At 39.4% G+C, this 27,844-nt stretch overlaps 1 protein-coding gene and 1 long non-coding RNA gene across 2 annotated transcripts in view; both read left to right on the top strand.

Annotated features, from left to right (window-relative positions):
• The window catches only part of LOC127527706 (uncharacterized), a 120,907-nt gene that overhangs the window by 21,765 nt on the left and 71,298 nt on the right, over positions 1-27,844 (top strand). The gene's annotated exons all lie outside the window — the stretch shown is intronic.
• The window catches only part of epsti1 (epithelial stromal interaction 1), a 77,172-nt gene continuing 71,298 nt past the window's right edge, over positions 21,971-27,844 (top strand). The window contains exon 1 of the mRNA XM_051927293.1: positions 21,971-22,228. Within this exon, the coding sequence (XP_051783253.1) occupies positions 22,074-22,228 (155 nt within the window). The 5' untranslated portion in view covers positions 21,971-22,073. The remainder of the gene's footprint in view (positions 22,229-27,844) is intronic.

The raw sequence follows: 27,844 nt of genomic DNA, 5'->3' as shown, positions 1-27,844 counted from the left end.
CTTATCCCAAACCATCATCTTTGAATGTTGCAAGACTTTCGCCTTGTATGTAGATCGGGGTAATTACATTCATTGCATTCCTAGTCTGAATCACAATCTGATTGTATGGGTGGTTACCTGGCAGGTAACGCTTATGCTTGGTCATCAAGTTGTCTAACATCCGCCACGTGCCCTTTTTTAATTGCGAGAAGCAGATATATATAGCCAAATTCTCACGCTTCCTTGCGGCGAAGTACTGCTTTTAAGTTTTTTTTAAGAAGAAAAGAAAACCTTTTTAAACAGATCGAAAATATACCAATAACAATTTGTTAAGGATCTGTTTTTTTGTGAATCTCCCTTTTCATAGCTGTCGCGCTACGGTGTGTGTTTTGTTTATTTGACAGTATGTAGATCGTGGTAATTACATTCATGGCATTCGTTTTCTGAATCACAATCTGATTGTATGGGTGGTTACCTGCCAGGTTATGCTTGTGGTTGGTCAGCAAGTCGCCTTACGTCCGCCACGTGCCCTCTTTCTGTTCCCAGAAGCAGATCATAGAATGGTTTTAATAGTTTACTTTCAAATAATGCAAAGAGTATGCGACACGTGTTTCTCTCTAATCTGGGCTCATCAGGCGTACACACTCACTGCATCCCCTCTCGGGAATCGAATCTCTATCGTCAGTGCCAGAGTTGAAGCCCCTAACGTTGCGGTCAGCAAGTCGGCTAACATCCGCCATGTGCCGTCTTTCAGTTGCGAGAAGCAGATCATAGAATGGTTGAAATTGTTTACTTTCAAATTATGCAAAGAGTACGCGACACGTGTTTCGCCCTAATTCTGTGCTCTTCATGCATACACATTCATTGCATCCCCTCTCGGGAATCGAATCTCGAACGTCAGCGCCAGAGGTGAAGCCCCTAACGTTGCGCTACGGCGTGTGGTTCGTTTATACCTCGTGTCTTCTCATTAAACTTTTATCTCGCGAATATGTTATTGCAATCCGCAGCGGGAGCGTTTCTATAAACTTAATTTAAACTTACGTTTTACACCGTGCTTTGTTTCGCTTATGAAGATGCTTTTATGCTTCACTCGCTCGCTTCTTATTGTTTCGCTCCCTTCTTAATTGTTTAATGAATTTTTTGTTCTTCGCTGTTTGCGTCTCTTCCTTCATTTCTCCCTACTGCGTTCACAGTCTTTTCACGTGATTACGTGGGAGGCGTGATGACGTGACACTCAACTCCGCCTCCCACGGCCATCGAGCTGCCGTCCATTACAGTATATTGTCAAAAAAGAGGTTCCAGTTATGACCATTACGCGTTGAATTTCGAAATGAAACCTGCCTAACTTTTGTAAGTAAGCTGTAAGGAATCAGCCTGCCAAATTTCAGCCTTCCACCTACACGGGAAGTTGGAGAATTAGTGATGAGTGAGTGAGTCAGTCAGTCAGTCAGTCAATCAGTGAGTCAGTGAGGGCTTTGCCTTTTATTAATTAGTATAGATTCTTTAATATTATTACTTAATTTTACTTGTTTATCTTTTCTTGTAACTTTCTCTTTGATGTCTTGTAAAGCTACATTGTTGTTTGAAAATGTGCTATAGAAATAAATGTTGTTTCTGAAAAATTAATAATTTTAACAATGTTGATGAGACAGTTTTTGTTCTTTATATAAAGATTACCAAACCAACATATAAAAGCAAATGTAACAACAAATTCAATAAAAAAATTATTAAAAGGCATCATTATAGTTGTGTCTGTTCTATAGTTCTATAATTTCTATAGTTTGTGCCGCTCACTTTTAAAATCACTTCTGTAACCCCAATGTTAAAAAAATGTGGCCTTGATGATGACAATCTTAACAATTTTCGGCCTATTTCCCACTTACCTATTCTGTCAAAAGTTCTTGAGCATGTTGTAGCTTACCAACTCACCAACTACTTAACTTCTAATAATTTGATGGAACCCTTTCAGTCTGGTTTCAGGGCACAGTACAGCAGTGAAACTGATCTTCTTCAGGTAACCAATGATTTGCTTATGGCAGCAAACTCTGGACAAACCAGCATATTAATTCTGTCAGACATGACATTCTACTGTCTAGAATGGAGAACATGCTGGTTATCTCTGGCACTGCCCTCCAGTGGTTCAAGTCCTATCTGACTGATAGACTAGAGTTTGTTAGTCTTGGCAACAGCAAATCCAGCACAGCGCCAGTCACACAAAGAGTTCCTCAGGGCTCTGTCCTCGGTCCTCTGCTCTTCTGTATTTATATGCTTCCCCTTGGCCTTATTATTCGTAGCTCTAGACTGAGTTATCATTTTTATGCAGATGATATTCAACTCTATTTCAACGTTAAAAGTGGAACTTCATCAGAGCTTTCCCAGCTCACAACTTGCCACAGTGAAATTAAAACCTGGATGGAGCACAACTCTTTAAAATTAAATTGCAACAAAACTGAACTCCTGCAAATTGGGACTAAAGTGCAACTTAATAAAATGAGCTCCTTTTCAGCAACTCTTGATGGTGATCTCATCAGACCTGCCTCTACTGCAAAGAATCTTGATGTAATTTTTGATTCCTCACTTTCTTATTCCGCTCACATAAATCACATTAAGAAACTTTCTTACTTTTACCTCCATAACATATCCTGTGTTTGCTCATTCCTCTCCTTTTCTAATGCTGAGAAACTTATCCATGCTTTTATCACATCCCGCATCGATTATTGTAATTCCCTACTGGCAGGTGCCCCTTCTAATCTTATATCACAGCTCCAGCTTATTCAAACCTCGGCTGCAAGAGTCCTTACTCAGATCAGCAGCAGCGAGCACATAACACCCATCCTGCTTCGCCTTCACTGGCTCCCTGTGTCTTACAGAATCGAATACAAAATTCTACTAATAACCTACAAAGCCTTAAACGACCTTGCATCAAACTACATCAGTGACCTTCTCCATCTCTATGTGCCTGTCCGCCCACTAAGGTCCTCTGATTCTGGAAATCTTATTGTACCCCACACTAATCTACACTCCATGGGTGACAGGGCCTTCAGCTGTATAGCGCCCAGACTCTGGAATGACCTACCGAAATTAATTAGATCAGCTGACTCCATGAATTCTTTTAAAAAACAACTCAAAACTCATCTGTTCAGGAAGGCTTTAATCTCTACCTGACTTTATTACCCCTCTCTCAGTTTACCCTTATGTCAAGATACTCATGTAACCTGTGTGTGTGTGCCAGACCATCAATTATATTGTCTGTTAGGCTTTTCTCTGAATTTACTATCTTACTCTTCATTATTTATTTATTTGGTTTAGTACAATGTTATATACTGTATACCCTGCTGTTCTTTCTTAAACCCTGTGAAGTGCCTTGAGCATGGGAAAGGCGCTATATAAATAAAATGTATTATTACTATTATTATTAAAACAGTTCAGTTTACTTAGCCAATGTCACATTAAGACTATCCCACATTATGCGACTTTTCCAGTGATTTTCAGTTGTAGCTTTCATTTACTTAACCTTAGTGAATCAGTGGCAGTTATGTTGCAAGGGTGGGCTCTGTGTGAATGGGAGCTGACAACCGATGAATGGCCCAATGCATTTAATGTAGAGACGGGAAATAAGGAAAGTGGGTGTTTTTGACCTCACAAATATACCAGAAGCTTGTCTGTCAGGTGTCTTGTGTTTTACATACCACAACAGAATGGAAAAAAAATAAAAAATAAAAATGAAACAGGATTGTGGCTGAACTCACTATAGCATGTTAACCCTTCATAAAACACTGGCTTCTCTGGGCAGCACGCTATTGGCTGTCACAAAATAGGGCAAACATGGCTGAGCTGGAAGATCAGCACTCAGTTGGTTATTGTGACATGAGCAGCAATTTTTTTGTTGTTTAAATTGACTTGGTCTGGTGATCAAACTCATCATCAATAGGTCCATGACTGTCCTCCTCATCTTGTAAAAGACTCACAATAGCAGATTCATCTGCAAATTGTAAGATATTCCTGTCCTTATGTGAACTCCTGCATAAAATAAACAGAAGAAGACAGACAGTAACCTTGAGCAGATCTAGTGGATGAAATTAAGCTATCAGAAAAACGGACATTAAAGTCTAGAAAACAGCCTAACAAGTTAGGGTCCAAACAATTTATGAATCAGTTTCTCAACTAAAATGTGAGTCGACATCAATAAATCTTGTGTGGCGTTTTGGGCCTTCTAAGTGTTCACAAATTAGTGTTGATGTGTTGTCCTGCAGCCTCCTCTTTGCTTTGTATTTTGATCTGTAACAGTCCACATATGCCTTAGTTTTGTTAAGCAGGTCACTTTTAATCCACCTTTCAGAGGGTTTCATCATATGAGAAGTTAAGACCACTGATCTTTGATGGATTTCGGATGTGGAGTTTTGCTGACTAGAATAACATTTGCCTGTTTCCAGAGACATCTGAAGTATGGCATGAAATATTAGAGAGAGTTGCTCTGCACAGTCATGAAGCAGATGCCCACTTATTCTCTCTGCTCCAGAAGGGTTGACTCCCAGCTCTTGTTTTGAGGCTAGTTTTTCCCTGAATAATTTCTGAAACAAATTAATTGAATTTTTGAGCCAAATGATAGTCATTTTAACCTCTGACAGTTCCGCAGGACTATTGTTTTTACATTGAATGCCAGTATTCATATTCATACCATTTCACAATGAACCCATAGTTTAAAGATATGTTCAAGGATGTGCAGGGACACATCATCAGTGATGTTTTCTGAGGTCATTGGGTGTTTTGGGTCTTGCAATGTCAGACACCCTCGCTCAGGTGACCCAGCCAGGTTTGATCAGGCCCCGGATTGATATCTCATGATTCACACCTCCTGATCCAAAGCCACCTGGAGGCCATCTCTGCAGCCTCTATGGTGGACTTTATAGCTCTCCTTTTTGCAGCTCCTGAGACCTTGCATAAAAAGCAGCCAACAAAGCCTCTACAACCCACCTCAATGGGCTCACAACAAGCATTCCAGACACTCCTTCGGCACTGCTCAACCAGCTCATGGTACTTGGACCACTTTCATTTGTTAGCCTCTTCAATGTGGTCCTCCGAAGGGACTCTCAAGTCCACTGTAAGAATCTGCTTTGAAGAGGCAGATGTTAACACCTTGTCTGCCCTCAAAGAAGTTGGTAACGTGGTCCGGGAACTGCCTACTCAAGTCTAATCGTAATTCCTAGTCCAATGCTGAAGTGAGCAGGCCAGCTGCTCTCCTGCCCTGTCAAAGGTAATGCCCCTTTGGCTGTGAATGATCCTATTATTAGCCATGGCTCTAGAGATTGCCTCTGCTACTGACTTGAGCACCTGGTCACATCACCAGCGGTAGCAGCCCTCACTGGGGGCTACTGTGCAGCTACTGAATATGTACTCCAGTGATGCCTTTCCAGTGCAAAGAGGACATACTGGAGATTCAGCCTTGCCCTAGGTATGTAGATTTGCTGGGCTGGCTAGGACATCATACACAGCTTGAACCATGAACTTGATACACTGTGGTTCAGCCTGACAGATGTCACCCCAAGATAATTTCCTCTCCAGTACTCTCTCCTACATTGCCCTACTTATTTCTGCTGGTTTGCTCCTCCTCCACACATGCACACACTTCCTCTAGGACTAGATGGTGTCTGTCCTTACCATGGGCCTTGCTGTACAAAGGTTGTCAGTCCGCAGTTCATTTTCAGTTCTCGCTTTATAATTCAGCTTTGTCTGTTTGATTGCACAATTCACCTCCTTCTGAAGTTCTTTCTGTTCAGTTAAGAGTTCATTATTGAAATACCCTGTTTTTTTCACAGCAGATGTTCTAAATCTTGGGTAATGCCCAGTTTTTTCTTGGATTTATTTTGACTGACTTAACTGGGATTATGGCATTCTTGGAGAGTTTAAATAAATGCTTACGTTGTCTGTCAGTTTATCAATATCAGCACAGGAGTCTTTAAACACAGTCCAGTCAGTGCTTTCTAAACAGCCATACAGGCACCCAAATGACTTTGATTTGTCTAACTATCATCGCTTCTCTTTCAAAGACAGCCTGGAATGAGGATGACAAGGTTAGGATCTGATGAGGGGGTTTGGCTCTGGATATGTAAGCTCCGTCAAGCTCCTTTAATGTTTCCATAGCGTGGATCAAGAAATTCTTTGTGACAAGTTGGGCAAGTGACACACTGATGTAAATTATGCAATTCTGGGTGTCAGTACGCTGCAATTTAAGTTTCTGTATTAACCAATAGATACTGTCAGCTGCTTCTCTGCCTATTGTCCTTTGGGTGAATACAGACAATTGTGATGAAGATTTGTGCACAAGTATGCCACGTGATGGCTTGGGCTCCAGGCTGTGATTTTTGTTTTGCACATTTTTATTTTTTGCCCTTTGATGAACTCTTGCACTGATCTTAATTATGTCTTAATTTGCCTCCTGTTTTTGTAAAATTATTTTTTATATACTTCATTGGCTATCCCATTAAAACAGTGTCCTTATGGGCACTCAACATATGGGGGAAACTGGCAGATGAATAGAAATTGTTGATGCTTCATTCATTCCACAGCAAGACACTTGTTTGACTGAGTAAATAAATGTTCACACTGCATTTTTCTTGTGAATAGTCAAAAAAGGTGTACGTTCATCCATCCATCTCTGAGTACTCTGGTTTCCTTCCACAGTCCAAAGGCATACAGGTTAGTTGAACTGATGTTGGCTCTAGTGGATGCGTGTGTGTGTTTACCCTACTTGCACCCTATGCTTGCTGGGATTGGCTTCAGTTTCTCTGTAAAAAGTGCATACTGCAGCTTAAATAGTACAGAAAACCGTACTTATGTGTATTATTTCAGGTTAACACATTTTGTTATAAAAACATAATTTTGACAAACAAGAAAAAAAAATGTGCCCATCAATGATTATCAATGATAACTAACACTAAAGCTTTTGGAATATCTGAACCAAAACACATCTCAAAATTGTTTTTCTGAAACAAAACACTAAAGGTCATCAGATCATTCAGTCTTCAGCTCTCAGGTATTTGGCAGGTTGGCGCTTTTACCTGATGATGCATCTGATAATTTACTGTCTTCTTATTTTCCTAACTTATACACAATCATTAAGCAGCCTGATTAATGTATATATTGATTTATATATTTAAGTGGTTTCTTAGATCATATATCATATTTTCTTACTTTGTCACATTGCTAAAACACAACTGAGTAGGATCCTCAAGAATTTGATGAAGCCCTTTAGGACAAGGTCTGTACATAAACCAAAACCAATGTCTGTTATTGCAGCTTTAAGCATGTGCTGCAGCGTGAGCATGCATGGCACAGATCAGTCTGAAACTTTATAGAACAAACACATTGAACACTTTCAACACACTCGGGGGAAAAACACCAATAAATCAGCTTATGTAAAAAAATTAAATTACTTAACTGCAGCTTGGACACAATCTAAAAAGCTCAAATGATCATTATGTTTTCCACTATAAAAACAGCCTACTTTCTTCTAATGATGTGGCATATGCCAGTCTGGCACAGTTTTCATCTTTTAACTCTTTTAATGATGTCTTCTACAGCAGGATTTCTGTCAAAGAAAAATTAACTATTGAATAAAGTCCAACCTTTATAAAAATTCTTACTCTATGTCCCAGCTTTATGCAGCATTTCCTGTGGTTCTACCATGTCCACAAGCTCCCATGCAAAGTCCACCATTCTGCAGGCTTCTAAGGTATTAATTTAGTAAATCAGCTGTCTGCTGCCCATTTCCAAAGATGTCATCTTCTGCTATGAACAGCAACTCAATTTCAGTGATTAACCTGCTTCTGTGATGAGGGTGTGTGAATTTCAGTAAGACTTGAATATGTGGAGTGGTTTGGATTAAAGATCTACATCTGCACAGTAAAATCTTCAGTGTTAATGTAACTGTCATAGTGTTATGGTACCACTTACGAGTGTATGCTTTAAATGAAAAAATGATATACATATGTCACGTCCTCTCAGAATGTAATACTCCGATCTTCACCCTGTCAAGTAAGTGAACCAGCCACCATGGCACAATGTCAGAGGCTTCATCTAAAGCGCAGACATTCGAGGTCCAATCCCCGTAGGGGGAAGCAAAGGTGCGTACACCTGATGAGTCCCAATTAGGGTGAAACACGTGTTGTGTACTCTTTGTACTATTTGGCAGGTACTGTATCACATATCTATGATCTGCTTCTCGCAACTGAGAGGAAATGGGGGATGTCTGCCGACTGGCCAACCAACCAGAAGCATTACCTGGAATGTAACCATCCAAATATGCAGATTGTTATTCAGACTATGAATATACTGCATATACGTGTGTGTAAATATACACATAGTAAACTGTGAGTTGAAGTCAGAAACATGGCAACCAAGCATCCAAAAATAGACCTTCCTTGGCTTGCCTAGAAGAGGCTCACCCTAACTAAGCCCGTCCCCAGATATTTCCAGCTGGCTTTGGCCAAAACAGGCTAAAAAAGGGAGTTGGCTTTAAAAGTTCAAAATACACAAAATGTCCCAAATATAGCTCAAAAATGTCTCACAAAGGAGCGTGTCGCTGATTGAGGCCCTTATCGTCCTCTTGAACCCTCTAACTCGACTACAGACACCAGGTAAAAGTCCAAATACTACCTTTACTTGAACAATAACGTGCACAAAGCACCCTCCACTCCACAATATTCATAAATCAATAAACAATACACTAATCAATCCTCCACACTCCCAGACACTTTGCCACCCTTCCTCCCAGCTCAGCTCAGCGTACTGGTTTCCCAGAGTCCTTTATATAGTCCATGACCCGGAAGTGTTTCTCCCTTCTGTCCATGTGATCATGAAGACTTCCGGGTCGGATAAAAAGCTCCTTTCTTCAACCCAGAAGCACGTCGTTTCCTCTTGTCATGTGATCATGACACACCTCCGGGTTATAGGGCAATTAAGAGTCCGGCAGCCTCCCCACAACGACTCCTGGTGGTCCCCATGGTATCCAGCAGGGCCGTGCATATAAACTACAAAGTCCATGAGTCCCTGCTGGAATTCGGGGAACGTTCACGCTGTTGGGAGAGCTCCACCTGGGGGTGAGGGCCGGAATATTTAGCCGGCCACCCACCACAAGAGAAACCACCACACTTGGGCTCATTTATTAAAAAATTGTATAAAAACAAGGTTAAATGCTTGAAAGAAAAAAAAGGGTTTGTCTAAAAGGTGTGACCACATGGAGGCACCAGTGAGCCACAAACCACAGACACTGTAATAATCCAAAAAATGTATGAATAAAATAATGGTCTTTTATTCTTCTCTCAGCCACTATTCGTAGTTCCCTCTCAATGTGAGCCACAATTATACCAAAAATGATTAATAAACTAAGAATTCTCTCTCCTCTACTGCTGTTGTTTTGCCCGCTACCTCTTGACTCTGACTTGTCCATGTGTGGTAGCATGCTTCCTTTTATGGCGGATTCAGGAATGCTCCCAGTTCCATTTTGTCTTCTTGAGGAAGCACTTCCAGGCCATAGACAGAGTAGGGTGGTCATCCCCCAACAACATCCCCTACCGAACCCAAGATACCCATACAGGGTTGCACTTCCGGACTCCATTACCCTATGTGGGAGTCCTGACTGGGTTCTCATATAAGGAACAATGCCACCTAGCACATGAGGGAATGGAACCACTCCCAAGTTCCAGCTTCAACTGATCCATCCATTATTTTATATCAACTGGGCACAGAGTTATCTTTCTACCCTGCCAGCCAACCTCTCCATTGTTCCTCTAGTGCCCCCCACCTGGTTAATGATACATTCTCTGCTCCGACCGGGATGCCCATTCTCCTCCAAGGCAATGCAAGGCAAACAAGTCCCAAAACACAATTCAGAAGCAAAATCAAGAAACAAACCGTAAAACCCAGAAACCAGTAATAATAAACAAAAAATCAATATCTTTTTAACTCTAAAAAACTCAACGTACCACTGCTCAGTCCTTTCCTCTGGCTAACTTAAGAAGCCAGTGGGACTGACTAAGCTGCAGTGATGTAGTTTAATTCCAAGTGGAAGGTTCAGAAGCAGATATTTCTCCATCTCACCCACAAACTGCATTACAACAGATGCATTTATAATTTACATTTACATTACTTAAGAAACACTTTTACCCAAAATGTCTGATGGGTAACATAAGTTTAAGTACTGTTTTGAACAAGTGTAGGTGGACAGGTTACAAAAGGTGAACACCACAAGTGAAGCACTATAAAGCTAGCATAACAGAAAACAATCAATTTAACAATGTAACAGATGTCCACAGAGCAAAAAAAAATCTAATCACAATTTGATCGATATTCACAGAACTGTAAGGTTTTCAATCACTTTTTGCAACACATTGAGGGAGTCAGAAGTTCAGATGGAGGTGGGCAGCTCATTCCACCAACTAGGAGCTACATATGAAAAGAGTCTGAACTGAGATTTGATACCACGCAGAGGTAACATCACCAGATGCTGTTCACAGGCAGGCCTAAGGGTGCAAGAAGGAGAATAGCATCCTACCAGTACCTCTATATATATTGGTGCTGACCCATTAACTATTCTCTAGACAAGCATGAAAGGTATGAACTTAATGTGTGCCACACCAGGCAGCCTATATAGCAACTTGAAGAGAAGAGTGACATGTGCCTGTTTTGGCTGGTTAAAATACAAGATGAGCAGTTGCATTTTGGACCATCTGCAGTACCTTGAGGTACATGCAGGCCCTCCTGCTACTAGTAAATTGCAATTATTCAGGCGTGACAAGACCAAAGCCTGGACCAGATGTTGTGCCACATACTCAGTCATATAAAATCTGATTGTGTGGATGTTATACAGAATAAATCTGCATGAAGAAGAGGCAGTTGAAATGTGGTAAGAGAAAAATAGGTGCTCATCAATCACCACTCCAAGCGTTCATATTGAGTTGGATGGTGTTAGTGGTAATGAGACAAAAAATACACAGATGAGGAGTCGAACAAACTGGCTGGCCTGGATAACAAGAAGCACTGTCTTTGCCAGGCTGAGCTGTAAATGGTGGTCCTTCATCCAGATTGAAATTTCGGTATAAGACATGCAGAGACTCTAGACGACACCGTGTTGTCATCAGGAGGGAACAACAGGTACAGCTGTGTATTATCAGCATAGCAGCAATATAAGGAACTATGGGACTGGATGATAGGCCCAGTAACATGGTGTACAGAGAGAAGAGTAGAGAACCCAGCACTGATCCTTGGGGCACTCCTGTGCATGTCTGATGCACCCTTGACATCTCTCTTCGCCAGGACACAATTGTGGTATCTACTCAAGATGTAGGACTCGAACCATCTGAGAGCAGTCTAGGTGACGCCATAGGTCAGAGAGAGCGGCAAGAATTATGGCATGTTTGACTCTCTCAGAGGCAGAGGAGAGATCTAGAAGGATCAGGACTAATGACATTTTGGTAGAACTAGCTAATTATAGCTGGTCGACCACAGTCATTAGAGCTGTCTCAGTAAAGTGATTCCTTTTGAAGATGGATTGGTTGGGACTGAGAAATCTGTTCTGTACAAGGAAAAATAGACTTGGTTAGACACAGTACATTCAAGTGTTTTGGAATGAAATGAAAGGAGAGATACAGGCCTGTGATTGCTAACTTGGAATTGATCAAGTGTTGGTTTTTGGAGGAGTGGGGTTATCAGAGAGTGTTTGAACATAGTACGAAAGTTACCTGAGCTAAGTGAGTAATTATAGAAATGAGTTAGGAAGAGACCACCAAAAGGAGACCTGAGGGGGTTGGGGTTAAGTTGACAGGTAGTGGGGGATTGGAGAAGAGGTTGCAAACATCAATGGCAGAGAGTGGAGAGAATGTGGAGAATATTGGGTGATGTTTAGGAGGAGGAATAATGACTTGCAGTGATGAAAAGACCTGACTACTGATAGCAGCCACCCTTTCCTGGAAAAAGGAAGCAAAGTCATCAGCAGTCAAGGAGGTTGGAAGAGGAGGAGGAGGTGGTGGACTGGTAAGAAGGGGAGTGAAAGTGGAAAACAGACAGGATGTGTCAATAGTGCTGTTAATCATGTTCTGATTGAAACTTACTTTAGCATTGGTAATGGCAGAAAAAAACGATGATAGAAGGGATTGATAAATATCCAGGTCTAACTGAGTCTTCCTCCATGTCCTTTCAGTTGCCATAAGTTCTGTCCATTGACTGTGAAGTGCTTCAGAAAGCCATGGACAGGAGAGTCTTTAGAGTGCAGGACTGGAAGAGACAGGTCAAACATTATCAAGAGAGGAGGGCAAAGTTGAGCATAGGGTATCTGTGGCAGCATTGGTGCTAATAAATAATATTCTTAATCTGTGGTGAAATGGGTCCCCCTGAATTTCCAAATAGATCACTGGTTTATGGTTATGCAGATTTCATAGTTTATCTGTAGACCATATAACCAAATCTTCCTACAGGTCAAATGCTTTTAATATCCATTTTGTAATTTATTAACAAACAAATAAGTAAACAAATTTACTTATGATGCCATGAGATATGTTTTGTAATTTTCCTGATAATTGTGTGTTACATTTCATAGCCTGTATTTTTTCATTTATGCCTACCTTCAACAGCAATTGTCTATCTTCTTGTATCCACTGAACCATTTCAATTATGGGGTCAGAAAACCGAGCAATAGCTTAGAGGTCTTAATCCTTCTCAGGTTGAATGCTCCTTGTGTGCAGAAAAAATACAAATCAGTTTCTATTCCCTGTGGACTGAAAAGCTGCCAATTTTAAGGTGTGTTTACTACCAAAATGATTGCCTTGTTCTACATAATATGGAGCCAAGATAATGATTATATTGTAATGTTGATAACATTAAAGTGCTAAAACATAGAATCTTGAAGTTCTGTAGTCATTCACTGGGTTGAACATAATGTTTTGCTATTAATTAATTTAAACTTCTTGACACAATCTAGTCAGAAATTAATTAGATAAAGAAATAAACTAATGCCAGTTTACACAATCTAGTTATTTTATCAAAGAAGCCAAGTCATCGAAAAGTCTATTGTTAAAATCTGTTCATTTCGTAAGTGAATTATTCTTGAGCTGTCAGATTGTGTCTTGCAACGATGGTTCTTTTGGGGCCAATTGTCATTTTGGTGTAATTTATTAGCCCCTTACAGGTGTTTTTGTCTCTTGGTCCCAATGCTGTCAGAGTGGAAAAAACGGGAAAATAATATCCACAAAATACAGGCCAGAGTCCTAACTGGTCTGCCCAAAAACACATCTCACCCCAGGGGTGCTTGACTGTAGGAAATTTTGAAGCTTCGGCCTACAAGCCCCCAAAAAAGAAGAACTGATAAGAAGTTAGCAATGTCCCAAAATATATTAAGAATATAAAAAAATGTGAATAAATACGCCTTACAAGAGCGAGAGCCATAAAACTCTGATTTGAAGAGACAAACCCCACAAGGAATCTTTATAAATAAAAATATTTAAAAAGTAAAAAACTCAAAAAGAGAGCAAAAAGGATTGTGGAGAAACAAGTGCTGGAGGATGTTTTCTTTATTGATTTTATTGGGTTTTAGCACAGCTCGTTGGTTTGACTCCTGCTGAGGCAAGGCACACACGTGAGTGTGAACACTAATTTATTAGATAATTACCGACTGAATTGCATGGTAATTAGCAGGCACCAGTTGTGAGTTGGGGTAAACATGACAAAGGGGGTGGGTTAGTGTTGGAAGGGAGTAGTCTTTATTGGAGAAATGAGAAGGACAGAATATTTTACAGAAGAGGTATCTGGATGAGAGGAGGCAGCTTTGGCATACTGATGGTTCCATCATGTGGCTATATTCACATCTGCTGAGATGTGGAGCAGACGTGAGAGAAAGACAGAGAATACAAGAATGTGCAAAAACTGGGATGAGTGTGGCGCAGTGGCATCTGAAGAAGCTCAAGGCACCCTGGGAACTGCGAAAGCTAGCAGTTCAGGTCTACATAGAATAAACTGGGGATGTCACGGGATACACTGAAGAAGAAGTAAGGTATCCAAAGAAGGGCAAGACGCCCAGTGAGCTGTGGAAGCTGGTGCTGGATTGGTTCTACAGGGGATAGACCAAGTATACAGTGGGCTGAATCTAGGAAACTCCTGCTGTCCTGACGAGGACAGAGCGAGGGAATAGAAAGGATATCTCTCCATGACTTATATGATTTGAAATGATTATTTGGATTTATTGACTTGAACTACTGAACATCCAAAGACACCATTTTATTTTATGGTGCAATTTTATGGATTTTTATGCAACTGTTCAGTGTTCAATTTATCGAAGATTTGAACTGCATTGTTTTCACATGTTCTAGCATTTTATTCTCTGTATTAAATAAACTCTGGTAATTTATCAATTAAAAAGGTCTTTCTTGTTTGCTCACTCTTCCTGGTCCATCATCATTTGTGAGTATAGATGACCTGGACAATAAGACTGTGGGCAACCCAAGCATTACAAGAAGTTGCCTAAAAGGTAAACTAGAGCAAATAAGTCTAGAAAAAATCCAGAAGAAAAAAACAATAAACAGAAAGAAAAGATCAGAAACCCAGCAAAAAACAAAGAAATAGGAATACTCACACAACCATCCTCCATAGCATATTTAATGAACTGCTGAACTCACTTCCCAGCCTGCTTTTAAAAACTAGAGGGATGATCCCTTAGCTGGTCCCTTACCTAAGGGTGGTGCCATCTATTGGGGGTCCACCCACAAAATACAAGGAACATAACAAAACCCAGTCACACACTTAGAAATGAAGTAACATTTCATAAATAACAAAAACAGTGACACTTTGAGCATATCTCCTAAATAATAAATGGACAGAACAATATTAACAGAAATGACAGTAACAAAATTAACAATACTGAAAACTAAAACTGAATGAAAAAAAGAGAAAAAAAATAAACATAAGCTGGTTGGGACCCAGGCTAAAACTTAACATGCAAAGACTTTGGCTTTGTACAATCTTGAACTAGATTAAGCAGGTTAAATAAATAAATAGATAAACTGATGCCAGTATAGGATTATAATCTTATCTTGGTATAGGCACCTGCATTTGCTGTTCTATGAATTTTGGCAGCCCTTCCAGGATATATTTGTTGTTTTCCAATCCCCAGCATAATGTTGCACCTTCTACTCTTAATTATTTTGGGAGGACTAACTACAGAATATGAGAAATATGTAAAAGGGGTTAATACTACATAAACTACATTCTACATTCAAATTTTTATCTATCTGTCTATCTATCTATCTATCTATCTATCTATCTATCTATCTATCTATCTATCTATCTATCTATCTATCTATCTATCTATCTATCTATCATTTCATTGGCCTGTTCTTAATAATTCAGCAAAGACACTATAAGAAGAAATACCTGTGATGTTTATGGCTTCTAGTGAGAATGACCCTGGAAGTTTCCCACAGGTTGATTACTGTGCATGGCTCAATGAGAAAGTGCATCTGGACCAGACACAAGACACGCTGGGGGGATCAAATCTGTTGAACTTGCCTAGAAATATCCAACAATTCTCACATGTTTGTTTTTGATAGCTGAACATCAAATCAACAAATGACCTTTGCCATTCCACTGAAGTGGTGCTGAAGAAAAAGCCATTTTTAGAAGTTTTGGATGAGATACTGTATATATAAAGCTTGGGTTTTAGTAAGTGAAATGAACATCACAGACTGAATGGTCTTTTCGTGATTGTCAAAACTGTTATGTTTTGTTTCTTTTGAAGTCAGGCTTTTCAAGTCTGCTACTATCACAACTCCCTGCCAAGACTCGTAATAAAGATGAGATATTAGCCCACAGATTTTATTTTTACCATCACCATATGGCCTCAATCAGCATTGCAGGTGTGAAGCTGTACAGTTAGCCACTGAATCATAATGAAGCTCTGATACTCTCTGTAAGTCTTCTTTATTTTTACTTTAAAGAATGTTTTCCTGCTGGTAATTTTAATGATAAAGCAACTGAGATATATTTATCTCGCAGGTGGTTGAGTGAAATACTTTTATTACCTAAGATGGGAGATCATATAAAAGTAGAGTTTCTGCAGACAAAGCATGTAGTTAGCCAGGAAATGTGCAGTAATTGACTGCCAAATGCCTTTCTTTTATTACAAACAGCCTCTTTTGTTAGCATTTTATTTTAAGCACTGTATGAAAAAGGAATATAAAAGGTGTATTTTTACTTAAAATGCAAACTCAAAACAGTCATAAAAACAAACATTTTTTTAAGGTCCTGCATATTTCTTATGACATGCATTAAAAAATTCCATTTTTTGCAAAGGAGTTAGTGTTAATGACAAACACAGACTAAACACATTTCAGAAAAATACAACAGACTAGTCAAGAATGAAGCATTTCTTTCTGTTCATGTATTTTAGAGTATCACTCCTTTACTTAATCATTTTAAAAATTTAATTCTGTCACTGGGGAATTATATAGTTATAGTTATAATGACATTATCCCAGTTCCTAAAATATATGCAGTATACATATACTAGCTGTCCCCCGCAGCTCCACCCGCATAGTAGTGAAACAGGACAAACTTTAAAAATCAATACAAATTTTTTAAAAAATATAATAATTTGTACTGAGAAGAATTTATATTGATAGCTTTGATATCTGAGGGTCTCTTGATATACAATATTTTTGGTTTTACTACCGGGGCGAGAACGTAGCTGGTGATATATTTTCTAAAAATGTAAAAGTTGGTAAGGTATCTCTGGCCAAGCGGAAGGTAGGTACGCTCCAATGTAAAATGTTGCCACTGTACCTGATCATGTTCAGCTCTGATGGGATAGCGTCCCTTGCGTGGGGAAAAGAGCACATGGCTGTGATATCTCTGCCAATGAGCAGGTACCCTCTTAAACACAGGTAGCTTTGATCGATCTCTCAAAAACATCAAACGTTACTGTTTAACAATCTGTAGATGATGATGTCTGCTGAACAAACAGGTATCGCTAGCTAAGCGGAGGCAAGGTAAGCTCCAACACGTGAGAAAGATAGAGCGACTTGAACGGAGGCTGGCGTGTGAGTGAGGATGGCCCCACCCAGCTCCCTATTCCTGAGGTCCCGCCTTCCCCTCCCCTCCCCTCAGATTCGCGCAAATAAATCGCTGCCGCAACCGAACTACCATACTTAGTGTGATGAGAGAAGTTGCAAAATCAGTTGGAATGTTCAAGCAAATTATAGATAAAAACCTGATCTAAATCCGTTGAATAGTTCTCTCATAAAAAGCAAACAGACATACAGACAGACGTTGGATTTTATATATATAGAGATACTGTATATATAATCACGCATGTGTGTTGGAGGGTTACCTTCTAGGTAAGCAGAGGGTAAAGTCTTCTGTCTGTTGTTTCTTCTACAGCTCCGAGAACACTCCCACTGAGAGTAACAATCTTCACCCTTTCCAGTCCATGAGCTATAAAGACATGCTGCTTCTGGAAGGAGGCGTATCATTTGGGCGATGAGCCATGCACCTGACAGAGTTCCGAACCAGAAGCCTGACCATTCTTTACTGCCATTTACCCACAGCCATTGGCTGAACATTGCTTTTATTTCTTATTGTGCCACTGTGCACTTGTTATTTTTGATACACCTCATTATTTTGTTCTTGTCTGTACAGTGCTTAAAATGTTCTGAAGCTGAAACTACCATCTTTACAGGATCTGCTACAAGGTGAAATTAAATCTATATCCAATATTCACATTATTCCTACTAATTACCTGTTTGAATTCAAAAGAATAGTTTCCTCTAAAATTGTATTTTGCAGTGACCATCAATAGAAGTCAAATCACTAAGAAAAGCAAGAATTGATCTTTGGCAGAAATGTTTTACCCTTGTTCAACTGCATGCAGAGTTTTCAAGAGTAAGGAGCTCCATTGAACTAGTAAAATTAGCCTGTTGATGGAAAAAATCAAAACAAGAATAATTATATACAGAAAAGTACTTACATAATATGTCTAATACAGTCAATTAACTGACAGTAGTGTAACTAACACCCATTGTCTTAAGAAATTTCTGGGTAGCAATGCCAGTATATATGATAACTTGTACAAGTTAAATCGAGCACAGTATGTGGAAATGAGATTCCGACTGCCCACTGTTATGACGTTCTTTTGTAATTTTTTTTATATAATTACATAATTTTCTCAGCATTAACCTAAGTATTATTGAATATGCAGCTTCATAATGTATTTTGTGTTTTGAATTATTGTTATGTGTACGTTGTGACAGATAGGGGGCGCTATCGCTCCCTTGAACCCTCGGATCAAACGCCAGACACCAGATAAAAGTCCAATAGTTGACTTTATTATAATAATAATGTGCACCAAGCACCCTCCCCTCCACAGTACTCATAAATCACTACACAATACCATAAACAATAACAATCTTCCACTCCCAGACACGTTGCCACCCTTCCACCCAGCTCAGCTCCTCTGTCTGGGATTTCCCACAATCCTTTATAGTCCATGGCCCGGAAGTGCTTCTGAACCCTCAGTCCATGTGACTTCTTAGCACTTCCGGGTCAGATCAAAAACTCTTCTTTTTCATCCCAGAAGCACGTCATTCCTTCTGTCCATGTGACTGGGACGTACTTCCGGGGTGTAGGGAAAATAGATGTCCTTGTGTCTCCCTGCAGCGACTCCTGGCGGTCCCCATGGTAGCCAGCAGGGCTGTGCATAAAAACTTTGTTGTCCATAATTTCCTGCTGGCATTCGGGGCACCTCCATGCTGCAAGGAGGGCTCCATCTAGCGGCCTGGGGGTATTGGCCGGGATGAATGACTGGCCATATCTCACAACATTTATTTTGGAAATTGATTGCTGTCACTTAGTACAGGCGCCATCATTTTGTGCTCCTGTTGCTGTGACATGTTGTGTGTTTGCTGGTGGCAAGTCCTTGAGAGTTGCATCAGATGGCATAATTTTAAACTGGCCCCTGGGAGGCAATTGTTGTCCCACCATTGACTCTTACTAATTTTCTAAGTGTTTCGGGTTTCAAACTGAAGTTAAGGTAAGTGCAAGTGCCTATCATTGCTAATTTTTAGCATGTATGGAGAAGTGTAGTTTTATGGGATGGTTGAATTTTGAATTTCCTAAAAAACATTTTTTTATGATTTTCTTCAACTTGTCATCAATAACATTGGTTTGTCATGCAGGCAGTTTTGTCTTATGGCACCTTCATTTTAAATATATTAAAAAAGATACTTAAAATGAAATGTGATTTATAAAGCACCAAATGTTATAAAACATAAGGAATACATCTAGAACTTCTATGCATATTAATATCCAGTCTAATAAGTAAACAAGAGAGTATGTGGCAATGTTCTGTTCCATAAATAAATACATGTAAACAGTGTAATTAGGGGGCAGTACCAGTGAGTAAGTACTAAAAGGCACCAGGTAGTATATTTCCCTCAGCTTCAAAGTGTGGAACATATGGGACATTACTGCACGATTGTCAGAGAGGGTGGCTGACTATGAACACATTTTACATATATTTTAAGTGGGTGTATTTTCTTTAAAGTTTGTTTTGAAGTCAAAACTCACAATGTATAAAAAAATTAAGTTACCATCCATCCATCCATCCATTTTCCAACCCGCTGAATCCGAACACAGGGTCACGGGGGTCTGCTGGAGCCAATCCCAGCCAACACAGGGCACAAGGCAGGAAACAATCCCGGGCAGAGTGCCAACCCACTGCAGGACACACACAAACACACCCACACACCAAGCACACACTAGGGCCAATTTAGAATCGCCAATCCACCTAACCTGCATGTCTTTGGACTGTGGGAGGAAACCGGAGCGCCCGGAGGAAACCCACGCAGACACAGGGAGAACATGCAAACTTCACGCAGGGTGGACCCAGGAAGCGAACCCGGGTCTCCTAACTGCGAGGCAGCGGCGCTACCACTGCGACTGTTCAGTCTTTTGAGGCAAACAAGCATAACAGATCTACACATCACCTAGAAGGAATAAAATATTTACACAACTATGAATGAACATAGAATTAAACAACTGATCACTGATTTCCAAATTAGAATAAAAATAGGAATCAGTAAAGTTATATATAAGTTATATAATAAAGTTATATTCCTAAGCTTGCTTAATACAATTTAGAGTAATGGGGTTTCATCCCAGGAAAACTGGCACAAAACAGAAATCAACCTTGGATGGGATGCTGGTACATATTTCGGTACGTGGTACACTATATTAATTCCAAGGGGGAAATTGTCTTTTCGCATGGGCTTTTGGATGAGGCAACACTCAGGCACAAACAACCAAATGGGCACAATTTAGAACTGTAGGAAGAAAACCTGAGTACAAGGAGACAGCTCACCGCCCTAGAGACAGACACAGTTAGGATGTGCAAATTACACATTGACAGCAACTGACTCCATGATATGAACACTTGAGCCATGAGGCAATAGTGCTAACCACCACACCACAACACCACTTAAGCTGTTACAATAAATTACAAAAATGTAAGGAAAAAAAGAACAACTAAATAGAGTGGAGATAAATGCAGACCAAATATTAGCAGAGTATTTATGGACTGGCTGTTGACATCATTTAGAAAAATAAGTACCGTCATTGCAAGAAGAGGGAAACAGGAATGTGATTCCTCCTGTTCTCTCCTTCCATCTGAACGCACAAAGATATTAGGGACATGTAGCTTACAAAACCATTACATTCTACTCAGCCATTCAGCCATCTACACACCGCCATTCAAAATTAGGCTGGTAAACTTGAAAATTAGGTTACAGAGCTGGCTGCTCCCTGTATGGGTGCTCTTAATACATTCAGGGAGGCACCTAGTTATGTGTGATTTATTTCTCTAATTATTTTGGTATTATTAGTTATTTTCTTTCAAGTGATGGATTTCACTGTGGCCTTATAACTCCAGGGAATGGGGTTCAACTCCTGGCTCAAGTCTGCATTTTATCTGTGTTTCTGAATGGGTTTTCTTCAATATTCTTGCTTCCTCCTACTTCCCAAAGATGTGAATTTAAATCTAACTGGTGACACTAACTTAACACAGTTTAGGTATGTGCCAGAGATTACTCAGTGCTGCCAAGATGTTTCAAGAAATAGGCAGTCTACTGTATTCAATACTTATTCTCATGAATGTGTCTTCCAAAATAAAAGAGACTGTTTCACTTCTCTGTTTCAAAAATGTGTCTTTATGCAAATAACGTTTCAATCTCTATTAGTAAATTGATATCTTGTTATTCAAATAAGATGCAGGATAAAAAAATACTGACAAGCTGTCAGAATATTCACGTTATATGAGCAGCACAGCACCAAAGGTGTCTTACAGTTCTAGAGTCTTAAGTCCAGATCACAGGCAGTGTCTGTGTGGGATTTCTGCCATGAAGCTGCATTTTTTCCAACACCTGTAAGACTCGTTTTGGGGTACCTCTAGGTTTATCTATTGTGTGTGTGTGTGTGCATGTGTGTGTATGAGTGTCAGAGTTTACTAGAATGGACCAGCACACTGTCTAGTACTGTTCCCCACTTTACATTCAGTTGTAGTGGCCCATATAGTACAGAACTGGATAAGCAGATCAGAAGGTGTGTGGATTCTTCAGGTTTCCTTGAGTTTCCGTTGTCATCATTGTTAGGAAAAACTGGAAATGTATGTACATTTGAGTAATACTGTAGGACATTGCATATAAGATGCTATAAGATTCAGCGATGGAAACATCTCATAACGTTTCAATAATTATAGATTTTACGTCAGTATTTAGCTTCCACAACAAATATGTACGGATAACATACTTTAATAATCAGAATTCTTAACTATGTTTGCGTGTTAATACGCGTGGGGTATGTGCCAATTTGACAAGACAATCGTGCCCTCTGAGGCACTGGAGTTGGAGTCTCAGCCCTGACAGTGGTGCCATCGTCATCAAACACGTGCTTTCTTAGTTTCGTTTATCCTAAGTGTCAACAAGGAGACCTCTCCGCGTCACGTCAACAATTCCCTGAAGAAGACTTTCTCAAATCCAGCCGGAAGCAAGCTGCTGTAGCATTATGAATCCGAAGCCACAAAACAATCACATATATAACGCTGCAAGTAACAACTTGAATAGCAGCAACTCACAGACGGAGGATGCGGACATCAACCCTAACCCCTCTGAACTCCAACAAACACCACAGCCCCAACAAAATGAACGGACACTGCAATAGTAAGTCTTAAAACGTTTTGATCTTTAAAGTTAACTAGTTAAAAGAATGTTTATATTAGATTCCGTTTCATTTAAGGAAAATGTTTTAAACAAATAATGCCTGTGTAACTGCGTTTGTTGTTGTTCTACGTTCTTCTTTCGTTTTCGGTTCTCCTTTTACACCTCACTTCTCCAGACGAAGGCAGCTCTCCTCCTACACAGACACAGCCTGCTGAGCAAGTGAAAGTGGGCGTAGCGAAAGGCGGGGAAACTGTCAATCATTTTAGACGGCAAACATTTACATATTTTTTCTACCAATCGTTTCTTTGGCCAATGACATATTAGATTTTTTTGCTGTCAATCACTTACCGGTGCTCAGAGGAGTAGCGTTACAGGAGGGAGTGGTCAGAAGAGAAACTGACTTTCATTGCCCCATTCAACACGGCGTTTTGTTGTGCTAACTTCAATACAGATAAGTCAAATTCAGAAGAAGTACGATATAATGTACGCGAAGTATATTTGGATACACGAATTTCAGTGCAAACCATATGGCGATTGATAGCTTGTTACTGTGTATGTGTTTTATACCTGTGTGAATGTTTGATAGTTTTGTATTATTCCGTCATCAGTTTATAATAAAGTAATAATAACTGAGTTAAAATTATTTAAAAGCTGCCCAGTTTGACGGTGCCTCACATTTCTCTATTTGCGTGCTTTCTTAAATTCCAAATAAGTGACAAACACATTGGCCGGTGACTATATTAGGTACAGGGTCAGTGTGACCTGGCACGAGTTATATTTCTGCCAGGGTCAGCACTAGTGTCCACCCTTTTTTTCGGATACTGCCTGGGCAGGCTCTACCTTTCTATGACCCTGCATTGGAATTACAAGATAATGAATGAATAAGGAAACTATCATGGTAAACCACAGACTACAATGAGTAATTATGACTCATTTGCAAATAAATTTGAATGTCAATAAATTATATAGGATTTATAATTTTTTAAATGGTATGTTTATTGCTGTTAACAGTTGTCAACACATGCAATGATTTGTGTTGCCATAATGACGTCAACAGACAACAACTGGGACAAGTCAGGCTGTGGTGATATTTCCAGACTATTCTGATTTGTTTCTTGAACTTTGATGTGATGTTGAACGTTTATTTCCAAGTCAGGAGTTAATATGTACAGCATGTCTACTCTAGCATAAAGCAAAAAGGGCATTTCACTTTTGATGAGGAAATAAAAGAAGCTCATAATTTCTAGAACATTTTTTGAGATAAACGTTTTTATATATATTTTATTTTGTAGAATCAAGAGAGTCTGGGTGTTTTTTTACAGGAAGCAAAATTTAGACTTTTAGACAAGAAAAGTTACTCCACTTTGAAATAATCATTACTACATGTTCAGGGAAAAGGCAGTATGTTTTCAATGATCTGTCTTAAATATTCTGCTGCTTTCAGGGTTTTCCATAATTGCATTCCCTACCCACAGACATGAAAATCACTGGTGTGCATGACTGCGAGTGTGTGAGTGTAGGGTGCTTTGCAGTGTTCTTCGTCTTCTTCCCAGTACAGGCCTGCTTGTGCCTTTTGTCAAATGCTGTCAGTACAGGCTCCACCACCTGAAAACCCTGTGATAGATCAAGCCAATTCAGAAGAGAGGTGAAGTTCAACTACAGATTATCACACATCTTTCCTCTTTTAGAAGTTAACACCTTCAGCATTTTAAATGTCATACATGTATTCACATTCCTACTCAGACGCTATTTCTTTGATCATAGACCAGTACCCTTCCCATGTATATATTTAACAGCAATTCTCACACTTTTTCAGCTTTGTTTTCTTTTAGAACTTACATAGGTTGGGAGCATGCACTGATACAGCACATTTCCACACCCACCACATGACAAACCAATCCAGGATCCCAGATTAAAACCTGAGTGTAGCTGTGCAATGGGTGACACCGCAGTACCACACTAGTTTGAATGGAATGGAACAGTGTGAGGTTTCCTGCCAATCCTGCCACCAACTCCCAAGTTTTCCCTGCAAGTTGAAGGACCTTCTTGCAGGTCTGGATGCAGGTTAATACCATACTCAGGATGGAGCAATTGCAGGTTAAGGTCCATGCTCAGTATTTGTTTTTTTTGTTTTTTTTGCAAGAGCACACATACATTATGTACAATTTCTGTAACTATAGGTCTGGTTTAATTACAGCTCCCCCATTTTTGGTTATAGGTGTTGAGCTGGTCTGAAGTAACCTTATTTCTTGTGATGTAGGCTGCTTATGCTGATCCTGTATACAACCACACTTTTCTGTGACAGCTGACTGTGATGGTCAGATGGCAACAGTTGTGGCATACTGTCATAAACTATAGAATTACATTTTATAGCATTAAGATTGCAAGAATGGGGGAGAGTTAGTTGTCTAGATTGAACTTCAATGAGGTAGTTTGTCAACATCTCCAAGTTTATGATGTTTATTTAAGTTATACATATCTGACATAATCATAATTGTTCTTGAGAGTGAACAGTGGGCTGTTTATCATATGGCAAATTCTTTATCCAACCATTATTTTCAAAACTGCTTAGTCCAATTCATGGATGCAGGGACTGGAGTTTACCCCAGCAGCACTTGGCAAAAGGCAGGATTAAATCCAGGACTGCATATTTACCCACACTAAAAGGTCATCTAAGATGATTTTTCTCTCAGCTCAGGAAATCTTTGTTACCTGACTTTACTCACCCCAGTCTGATCAAGTAATGTGGAATTTTTTATTTTAAATCTTATGGAAATCCTGTACTTTTGCAGTTTTTTTTTGTTCTTTATTTCACCTTATACAATTTCTTGTATTAGGAATTTGTTAGTTTTCGCATACCCCTTGAGGTCAGAGCGCAGGGTCAGCCATTGTACAGCACCCCTGGAGCAATTACAGGTTAAGGGTCTTGCTCAAGGGCCCAGCAGAGTAGGATTTCTTTTGGCAGTGACGGGGATTCAAACCGGCAACCTTCTGGATACCAGCACAGATCCTTAGCCTCAGAGCCACCACTCCGCCCCGGTAGAACTTGCAGTTTTGATTCTAGTGTCCTGAGTCCATGCCTCAACTCTGCTGTCTCTGTGAAGACAACTAGAGAGAATGTGGGAACATGCTTCAGGAGAAGAAACAAGAGGCAAAAGTTATGGGCTAAAACAAGAGCAATTCCACAAATTGTTTAGCAAAAAGAGTTTGAAAGAGGATTTGAAAAGGGTTTTGAACCTGAAATTAGGATAAGCAAGTGATTTCCTGGAGGACTTTTTAACTGGTTGTGTCATGTTATGATCTCAGAGGATAAAAACCCGCAACAATAAGTGAAAATTTACCCAAACAATGTGCAAGCATGAAAATCAAAATAGCAGACAAAGCAGTCCAAAAAATTATCAAAATGAAGGGGAATCACCGTAATTCGATGTCAGAATCAAACTCAGTAACTCAAAAAAAACAAAACAAAAAGAGTGTTAGATTACCAGAACTGATACAAAAAATGTATAAAAAATCAGAAAAAGAACTGAGTCCTAGCAGTGACTTAGGATTCCTATTGAATTCATCATAATTCTGTCGGTATAGAGATTAGCGTTACATGTAAGTTTTTTGTCATCAGAATTTTCATTAATTTTTACAAGTACATAAGACATGGCGTCAGGAGTTGACATGTACTTTCCCAGATTATGAGCAATCAAGAATGAATGCTTCTTCAGTGTGATCCTAAAACGCTGAGTGTTTAGAAGGCGAGCATCACATTCTTGTACCTCATAATGTGTGTGGAGAAGGTTATGAATGCAAGAGGCACAAGCTCCTTGAAAACAAGATTCTTTACCTTGCAGATGTAACTAATTGTCAAATCCTTTTTTATAAACATATACATGCATGCACCTTAAAAGAAGTGGTGGCAGAGAAAAAATTCAAACAGAAAAATTTGCATGTTACTTGACTTTTAATGATGATTTTACTTCTTGCAACAGAACTTCATCAAGGCACAGGCAGAACTTCATTAGATCTTGAGGTTTTAGCAGAACAGGAAAATAAGAACATAGCGAAGTTCCTTGTTTATGGCAGAGTTTTTAGATCTTAACTGTATGCAGGTTAAGTATGCAGACTTTTTTGGGGTAAAAATTCCAAATGTTGGACTAGTTGATAAATTTCAACAAGACAAGACACAAATGATAAACTAAAATGTTTGTCAGCGAGACAGTAACTGGGAGTGCTGGCTGTTATTTTTTTATCATCTTATTTAAATATTTTTTACAACTAGTAATGGCACACTTCACGATAACGTTCAGTGAATACACTTGACTAGAACATTCAAAGTTTTCATCCTCTTTCTCTCTAAGTTTACCATTCGTTTGCTCAGAGGTTGATGTGCTTATTGCTTCCTGAGCAGGTCTTCTTTTCTCCACCTTAGCGGCCTGCTTTTCACGTTAAAACTGATTAAGTCAGTGTGTGTGATGCAATTACTTAGTACATTTTCTTTAATTTTTCACTTAAGCTGGCACTTAAGTCTTCAATCTGCCTTAAGAATGATTTAAGATATGAAGAGGTAGGGGAAGTGATGGGAAAGGTGGTTGGGATGAGAACGGCGCCCATACGCATGTGCCGCATGGCCGCTGCCGAGAGTTAATTCTACAATAAAATAAAAAGAGGAATAACATTGGAGGTCAATCACCACCCCGAAAGCGGATAGTAGACGTTACGTAGTATATTTGTACCAAATTTCAGGTCAATACGTCAAACGGTTTGTGAGCTACAGGTGATTTAAAATCCTGGACAGGCAAACAAACAGCCACGGTAGCGTATTATATATAAAGATATTTAATCTAATAAAAAATACTATAACTTAAATATTGCTCCTCACTTCCTTGACCTTAGCAAGATTTTGGCCATATTAAATACCTTATGTCTGATCTTCAGATTAATCTTATTTTGTAGTGTATCTTTGGATGTTTACATTTGAAAAGGGCCTTAGCAGACATCTTTTGAAATTAGCTGATATGGTCTCTGTATTTAGTTATATGCTTTTCCTATTACAAGCTAAAACACTTTCTGTGCAGTAGCTAAATCTATGTGTGAATATACAAGTGGAGCAACAAAATTACATTTATATCTGCATAGCTATTTAAAGCATCTTACAGTGAAGGTCTGATTATTTGTTATTTCACATTACAATAATCACTTTATGTCTAAAGGTGTTGACTGATGAGAAAATCTGCTGATTTGTTACATTCCCATGCTTTTCTCAAAGATTATAGCATTGCTTTGGTTTTATCTGTGTAAGTGAGTATTTTGAACATGCTACAGACTTCGACTCATCTGCCCATTGGATGGATGGTACCTAACTGCAAGGCCAACTCACACTTCAGTGTCGGTGTTTGGGTTGTTCGTGACCACGGGTTACAATATTATGAAGATCATTTAACTATGAATTATAAAAAGCAGCAGACAAAATTCCTTGCAACATAATGGTTTGCTTTCTGTGTTCAAGTGCCTTGAGCATGGGAAAGGTGCTATATAAATAAAATGTATTATTATTATTATTATTATTATTAGTAATATTATTATTAACCAATCCAGCTGCACACTGCAATTTGAAGTTCCACTTCT

The sequence above is a fragment of the Erpetoichthys calabaricus genome, chromosome 4 (assembly GCF_900747795.2).
Source record: "Erpetoichthys calabaricus chromosome 4, fErpCal1.3, whole genome shotgun sequence".
Taxonomy (NCBI): domain Eukaryota; kingdom Metazoa; phylum Chordata; class Cladistia; order Polypteriformes; family Polypteridae; genus Erpetoichthys; species Erpetoichthys calabaricus.
Note: the sequence above shows the minus strand (reverse complement) of the source record. Positions and strands in the feature narration are given on the sequence as shown.